General features: G+C 41.9%; 1 protein-coding gene across 6 annotated transcripts in view; it reads right to left on the minus strand.

Moving 5' to 3' along the window:
- PIEZO2 (piezo type mechanosensitive ion channel component 2) overlaps positions 1–8,948 on the minus strand; it is a 360,808-nt gene that overhangs the window by 113,010 nt on the left and 238,850 nt on the right. For all 6 annotated transcript variants that reach the window (XM_083187662.1, XM_083187660.1, XM_083187659.1 and 3 more), the window contains exon 8: positions 1,671–1,833. In XM_083187662.1, the coding sequence (XP_083043788.1) occupies positions 1,671–1,833 (163 nt within the window). The remainder of the gene's footprint in view (positions 1–1,670; positions 1,834–8,948) is intronic.

The raw sequence follows: 8,948 nt of genomic DNA on the forward strand, positions 1-8,948 counted from the left end.
CCATGGGGGTATTTTACTTATGTGCAGTGGCAAATAATCGCTCAACTGCACAAACATCAACATTGCATGTGACTTGCATAAACCTCTGAATCAGGCCACAGGGGGAGATTCTCTAAAACAGAAATGCAGTAAAAAACCCTTTATCTGGGTTTTTACCACATTTCTGTATGCTCTGTTCCCCAAGCTGGCGATACCCTGCAGAAGCCTATGGGCGTCTTACCGCAGCGATGTGTGAGGCATCCGTCACGGATCCCTCCCAGCATGCTCTGCAGCCGGCGCCGTGCTTTGCACATGTGCAGATGGACTCCCGGGTCCCAGACCCGGAAGTCCAGCACCGGGGCCGCATCGCAAGGGACAGCACTTATCGCAAGAGCTGTCCCTTGCGTTAATGACTGCATACAGTATGTTAGAGCATATGCGGTCATTAAGAATGCGGTGGCTGGCGAAGGGGGGCGAACAGGGCTGCGGATGTTAGAACATCCCGCCCACAGTCTTTTATTAGAAATTAGAATACATTTTGGTACTTGTTTCCTAGCACGGCGCCCCCGATGTCCATTTTACGGCATCTCATCGCATCGCATGCCATATAGCCACATACGATGCGATGCGTTTTTTAAGTGTACAAGCACCCTGATGGGTGCTTACAATGTTAAATGCACTCCCACGCCACCCCCACTATCAACACAAAGGCGAAGCGTAAACCGAGCGCAGCGAGCCGGCGAGGGGCGGCTGTACGCATCCTCCGACATTTTCATACCCCCACTATCCACGTCGGCGTGGAGTTGATTTTAGATAGTGTGGCGAGTGCAGCTCGCCCCAAGCCCGAAGCGTGGCGAGCGCAGCGAGCCCCACGAGGGGACGCGTATTACTTCAAATGTATTACTTCAAATGTATTCCGTGTCCTCTCGCTGGGCTTGGTGGCTCGCTACGCTTGCCACACTATCTACGTGGATATTGGGGGTATGAAAAGGTTGGAGGACGCGTACCGCCGCCCCTCGCGGGCTCGCTGCGCTCGCCACGCTTCTGGTTGACGTTGATCCTGGGGGTGGCATGGACTATGGGGGGCCATTTAACATTGTAAGGACCCATCAGGGTGCTTGTACAATAAAAAATCATATACGATCACAATTGTATGGCATACGATGTGATGCAATTTTTTATTGTACAATATCGCATGCCATCGTATACCTTATTTAGTACAATGGTATACGATGCTATGGGCGCCGTGCTAGGATACAAGTACCTACATTTTAATTTGAATACTAATAGTCTTACTTTTTTGTCATTACTGTGTTATCCTTTACTACTATTATATCAACATTTCATTTTTATTAATCTGGGAATTATAAAACAAAATTGCTTCCGTAGTTAAGGAATAATGTACTTTGACAGGTAAGCTACTCAAAGATACAGGATGCAGGAATTAGACATTAAGGAGTCAAGAATTACAACTGTACAAGGAGCAAACTACTCTATGATCAATAGAGATCAACTGCAAAGAGAAAATGCTAACAGACTTACAGTACTGTATTAGTAAGAAAACAAATAGGTCCATTAAGAGTTACAGTCATATTTAAGTGGTTTCTTTAATGTGTTTTCATTGGAGCAAGAACATCGAATCTAATTCAAGGATCAATAAAAATAAATAAGTAAAAAAATAGTAGACTTACGACAGGTTCTTGCAGCCAAAGACGTATGAGAGTTGCCAGGGTGTAATACAGTACTAACAGCATGACAGGGTTCGTATAGTGGTACCAATGTAGGTCCGAATTTGCTACAAATTTCCATGTACTTGAACAGTTGGTTTGAACTAAAGGAGTGATACCAAACAACCTGTTAGGAATAAAAGGAAATAAATAAATAAAAATAATCTTAATATAATTATTCAATAATAATAATAATAATTAAAATAATTACTTTTTGGTGAGGAAGTGTACTGCATTTAATGAGTTGTTACTGTTATTTGTAGCTCCCGACTGACCCAACTTAATTATTCAGCTCCTCAAAAATAAAAAAACTAACTCCAAACCACCATCCATGAACAATTCAGGTTATTAAAATGATAAACAATATTTAACAACTGATTCACCTTAATATAATGAAGAATCTTGGCCTTCCCCGTGTTCAAATAAATGAATGCAGTCCCACTATGATCAAATTATATTAACAGAATCTACATCATTGAACAGAACATCCAGGATAGTACTTCATCAAATGAACTGTATAGTTCCTCACCACCATTTATTCCATCAGATGGAAGTCTACCTATGGCATCAAATTACTTTATCAGCTCTACCTTACCATCATTTATTACCGTGTTTATATCTTTATTCCCATTTGAATAATTATCCAGATATCCATCAAATTATGTATGCAATGTCCTAATGTGATAAATATTCTATTCAACTCCCAAGTTCTACTAAAGTAACAATGCAGCACTTCAATTACATCTATTCCGGCATTTAGTTTTCCATCACCATAAAATTAACTGTCCACCCAGGGCCGGCTCGACCACTAGGCAGCTTTAGGCAGCTGACCAGGGCGCCGGCATCTGGGGGGCGCCACCAAGTCTGCAAATCAAAAAATCAAGGCTGTCTATGAGGATCCTTGCTGTATGGTGGCTGTGGAACTTCTAAGACCTCACCTCTATACTTTCCCTTACTTCCTACATTGCTGCCCCCTCTTCCTTGTACCCTGTTGTGGGTGGCAAAGGGGAGGGTGCAGAGGACCTCCAGGAAAAGCAAGGGACTTGGCCACCTTCCCAGGGTGAGGGAGAGGGGGTCACGGGGATTGGATGACCACATGATCTAAATTATATATTTTTTTTGGGGGGGGGGGGGGGGGGGAGAGTAGGTTGAAGCTTTGCCTAGGGTGCTGAGAAGCCTTGCACCGGCCCTGTGTCCACCTCCTTATATATATCAAATTAAGTATACAGTTAAAAAAAAAACTCTCTCACAATCCACATCTGACGATGCTGATGTGATACTGTAACATCTCCCCAATCCACAATGCGGTGATTACATTGCATGGATTTATAAATTTTTGCATGCAGAAATAGAGCTCTGTAACTACGAATGCCCTCCGCAGCCTTACTGGGGTATTCTCACAAAAAAATACTATGAGTAAATTTATTTATTTATTAACTGTTTCTAATATAGCGCACACATGTTCTGCAGCGCTGTACAGAGAATATTTGGCTGATCACATCCGTCCCTGCCCCAGTGGAGCTTACAATCTATATTCCCTACCACATGTACACGCACACACATACATTCTACGGTTAATTTGTTAGGAGCTAATTAAACTACCAGTATATTTTTGGATTGTGGGAGGAAACCGGAGTACCCGGTGGAAATCCATGCATGTACGGGGAGAATATACAAACTCCGCACAGTTAGAGTCATGGTGGGAATCGAACCCATGACCTCAGTGCTGTGAGGCAATAATGCTAACCATTACACCGTCCATACTGCACGCACCCCACTGCAGATGACATCACCATTGCTGCATGTCTCCCCTGTCGAGAATACCATCCATCAGTGCATATCCCTAATTCCAGCTCAAATAAGAGGACATCGCCAAATAGGGAGCCTTTCATCATCAAGGCAAGGACACTCTGGAGTCACTCTCCTTGGATCAATCCATATCCAGGCAAACATCATAAGGATGGTAGCTTTATTTCCTAATTTGGAGTCATAGACTTTTTACTGTGTATATTGCTATACACCTCAAAACCCATAAGCAGTGCTATTCCACAGCTACAAGTGAATCTCTTGATTTTATCTTCCCCCATTTTAAGTGTTTATGTATGCATACACAGTTGTGTTTTTTTATATATAAAATGTTTAGTTTAATTTGGTAAATAAATTTCTACCTTTTCATAACCGTTGAGTATACTTTATTGAAGCAGACAGCGCCGGCACACTCCCCTTTTTCCTATCAGTGCAGAAGGACCTGATGACCAGTAGACCTCACCAGAGCACGATCACTGGTCCCTGGCTGTAGGGGAGTATGACTTTTTATTTACTCCCCCCCCCCACAGTGATCAGCTTGTGTGCCCATTGGACACACATAAAAGATCACACCGGCCTGGTCTCAGCCTAGCTAATGTACAGAGAAACAGAAGCATTCCTATGGTCCTTTGCCTAAGCTCCATCACATGTTAACACCTCAATAGAATTTTGGCTTTGTTATTGGTATTAAAAAGTGGATTTGCAGTTTTAGAAATGACGACTACTATTTGTAAGGAGAAGTTTGTTTTCCTGTGTGTGCAGTTACAAAAGACTTTGCTAGAGTTATTTTCTTATGTAAACAAATATATTATAGTCTACATTTTGCTTGGAATCCATGTATGCATCATTTTTATCATGTGGACAATTTTCAAAATATATTAGCTTGCAAGGGCATAACTACCATAGGTGCAAGGGCTGTAGCTGCTATGGGGCCCACAGCTGAAGGCGGCCCATCTATACTGTGTAAGTTATATTTGCAATATACGGTACATTTATCAACATTAGTGGGTACATAGGTGCCCTTACAAACTTTTGCTATGGGGCTTAAGAATATCTAGTTATGCTCCTGTTAGCTTGTAACTAAAGGATGTTAAACTATAAACGACAATCAGCATTCTTTACAAATAATAATGAAACCATGTACAACAAAAGCAGGAACACTGTCTTGTCTTTGCATCTCCCTACAGGTTGATACAGTATATTTCCATGCTCTACTTGTATTTTTAAAGCAGACCCAGCAGGGGACACCCTCAATTCATGCAATCATTGCAAATTCATGCAAATGTTCCAAAGCGCACGTAAGGTCAGTGACATCCGCAGCACAGCAGTGAGTTTTTCTGGATGGCTTGGAGCTCATTTGGAAAGAAGCCAAGTGTTCTTGTTGGAGAAAAGCTACATTCCATTTAAATCATAGGATGCAGGTTAATGCGCCTTCGTTAAAAGAGTAATGTATTGATTGTCTAGTGTGTACAGCCCGTCTCTATTGTAAATCAATAGAATAGTAGTCCAACAGTCAGCTGTAAGTGTTTTAAAGGGCTACAGTGTGTACATTCCAAGCAATGCTATTGGCATTTTCAAAGATACATACAAAAATACTGGTGTATGAAAGACTCTCTTGTGATTAATATCCTTACTTCAAAGAATTACAGTAGCAACAGCCAGGAAGTTCTAAGCCTCTAAAATGACTAGTGGCTGATGGAAAGTGAAATCACAGGATGAATGAAGCATGCTTACTCAATTTAGCAAAAACGAAACGAAACCACACTTTAATTAAAGTCTCCTCATCAGCAAAGCATCGCCTGAAACAGAATGTTGCTCTGTCCTAGAATCCTTAAACCAAGAAGTTTGCAGTTGAACCAGTACTGCTCATTTCGGACAGTGTAGAAGAGACATGAGGTGCGCTTGCATGCAAATAAAATGATTTATACTGAAGTAAATGAAACAGATTTCCACTTACATGTAAGGTGTTTACTAATCCTGAATAATGATAATACACAGGTAATTGAAACACATATACAGTAGCAATAATGATCATTTTATTAAGAGTATCAGATAACTTCTTAGAACTTCATAAAATAATTTCATAGATAGAAGTTGAAATAGTGGCAGTCATTAAACTCCTAATTGTAGTATATGAGATAGGTTACTGTAATTTCCTGAGTTTACTAAATTACAAAGACCTTTTCCATAATGTGAGTTTGCATATACATCTATTCCGAATGCTGTTCAAATCTAACTAAATTACTGAATCAGACATTTCAATGACACCTAGTATTGCAGAATACACATCTATTGAGCATATCATATAGATATTCCTATGTGAAACCAATCATTGAGTTTCATCTAGGTACGGTGTTTGCTACTGTCCTCTTTCCACATTAATATAGGGAAAATCTGCAATAACGGGGAATAGTAAATGTTACTATAAACATTGGTTTATTCAAGTTTAATGTCAGAATAAGCGAATGCCATAAATTACCTGTAGAGTAACTTATAGCACTGAATTTCTAAACTGGATGATTAATTTATCTAGAGCAGGGGTTCTCAAACTATTTTGCTCTGGGACCCCATCAGATGATAAAAATAATGACAGGACCACAGCAAGTGACTGCAGAAGGTCATCACATCACATGTGTAGTCAGCAGACAGCACATACATGGCTGCATTGTGGAGGTACAGAATGAGGGGAGGAGTCTAAAATAACAGACAATTCAACAGACTTTTCAGACTCCTTGAATCAATGACTGAGATTAGAAAAGTCCTCAGCCTGATGGTCAGCAACATGGAGTCGCGACCCCATGCTGAGGAGGCCGGGACCCACTTTGGGGTCAGGACCCACAGTTTGAGAACCGCTGATCTAGAGTAGTGTTTCACAAATCCAGTACTCACATACCCTGGTATATGTTCATAGCTTTGACATTCACAGGGTTGACAATGACAGAATGTCACCCTGACATAATGTCCACATTGTAGATGTCAAATAACAGAATGTTGAACAATGATTTTTGGGTGATTTCAGTGTTAGGTTTAGGCTGCGATTAGGGTTAGGCATAGTGTTCGGATTAGGGTAAGGATCAGGCATACTCACCTCCTAAACCAAAACCTTCATGGTTATAAAGATACCTGTCAACATTGTGAATGTCAACATTTGACATGCCAACCTCAAGTCCATGCTGACATTCTGGTGTCAACCCTCAGAACATGTCAACAATTTGGTGATCACATTTTAACTGTAGACATTTTGGATGTCAACGAACTCTACAACACCCCACAACCCTCTGGCTCTAGCTTCATATATTTATATCTGTGCAGAAATATAGAATGATTACCAACACTTCCTGGTCACGCTTGCAAACCTCTGTGACTCCTTCACGCTGTCCTCAGCCAAGCTGGTCTGCCGCGGTCTCCTATATCCAAGCCGCCGTCACTGGGCAGCAGCAACTTTACTTCAGACAGCGGTCGAGATTTCCCTCCCGCTGGTGCGGCTTCCACTACAGCCGCGGTCTCCCACTGGGCAGCAGCAACTTTACTACAGACAGCGGTCGAGATTCCCCTCCCGCTGGTGCAGCATCTACTACAGCCGTCCACCCCCTCTTCACGCCACTTCACCAGCAAGTATCTTCCGGATACACCGGACCCAGCACCATCAGCGTTATCTTCCGGGTAGAGCCTCAATCACAACGGGCTCCCCGCACCCTTCCAACAACTAACGGGTAGAGTCATCACCAGCACAGGCTCCCCGTCCTCCCCTACGAATCTACCAACAGAGGGTGAGATATATTAACAGCTTCTAGTGCCGCAATTAATGCACCATCTTGCTAAACTAACAGCTTTGTATACCGCTGCTTCAAACGCTGACTGACTGTGCTTATCTGCTTGTCTGCTATAACCTTTCCTTATGGATCGCCAGACAGCCTCTTCTTCCTGGGGGGTCTTCACATAAACACACAACGCGTTTCGATATTCTGAAGAAGAATATCGAAACGCGTTGAGTGTTTATGTGAAGACCCCCCAGGAAGAAGAGGCTGTCTGGCGATCCATAAGGCGTTACAGCAGAGATTTTCCATCATCTGGTTCCGGACTGGTATATGGACCTATCGATGTTGTTTTGTTCCTGTTCCATCTGATTGCGAGCAGCTTTGCCTGAGGGTTATATCATATATGCTGTGAAAAAGTCGACTTGTTGTAAGTGCAGACTTGTATTAAAACCTCTTTTTAACCAAAGATAATCTGCACTATGATTTTCCTCTATTCCACCTACTCACATACTATGTGAGAATTGGTGGTTATCTTTTCAGATATTATCATTCGACTGAGAAATCTCCAATGCAAAATCTATTGGAAAAAAATGGTGATATCTCCATTGTGTTTTAAGGTTATACATTGAGCGCTGTGTGTGTAACACCCTTTTTTTGTCTATTGTTATCCATTTGGTGGTATTTTCTTGGATGTTATACCCGAGGTGATTCACACTAGCTGCACTTTGTTTTAATTGCGCACTTGTGGTTGGTACGCTTTTGTTGTTTCCCAACTCATATAAAACACCTGCAGCAGCAGTGGATACATTAATTTATTGTTTATACATACAATTATTCACCAACAACAGCGCCAGAAAAGTGTAATCTGTGAGAAGTTTTTTCACACATTACACACCTTGTGATTACCAACACAGCCAAGTATACTAAGTTACCTGCGCATGGTTATACACATCCCGAAATTATGAGCAGTAAATTATAAGTTGAAGATTGCATTTGGAAATCGCTGCTCTAGAGCAGCGGTTCCCAACCTTTTTTCTCTCCCATACCCCTTGATTAGGCTTTACATTTATAAGTATCCCCTCCTCTTATGAGTGGAGTGGAAGTGAGCGGGGTGTGAGTCTTGGATAGTGGAGGAGTAGTGTGTAGTCAGTAATTGGGTCCCTCTGTGCCTGGCCGCTGGCTGTGTACTGTCATTGAGGTTCCTGTTAACACCTGTGGGATTAATGCCGCTGCTTCCTCCACCATTGTCAGCACAGGGCAGATGATTGCTGATGTCTGAGGGTAGCACAGGTAGCTACCAGTGGATTGCTAGTTCGGCAAAAGCAAGAGGAGGTGCTGATGACGCTGCAGATGGAACCGGAAGTAAAGCAACGTGGTTCGTCTCCATGGCAATTGGAGACTTCTTCTTGCCCCATTACCAATATTATTTTCAACTTCCCCCGACCTGTCTGCAGGGGAAAAAGTACCCCAGGTTAGGGGTACTTGTCTTTAAAAAACTATTTGTATATTTAAGGTTGACCATGGGGACTGTTCTGTCCCATGAAACAAGAATTTTTAGTAATCTATTAAAAATTGAAATTGCAGATTATCAGGACATTTTGTGAAATTACCATACTGACTCAAATGGTGGGCTTTATTATTTCATACACCATTCACATGTCACCATAAATTCAGACTT

Source organism: Crinia signifera, chromosome 5, assembly GCF_055691185.1.
Source record: "Crinia signifera chromosome 5, ASM5569118v1, whole genome shotgun sequence".
Lineage (NCBI taxonomy): Eukaryota > Metazoa > Chordata > Amphibia > Anura > Myobatrachidae > Crinia > Crinia signifera.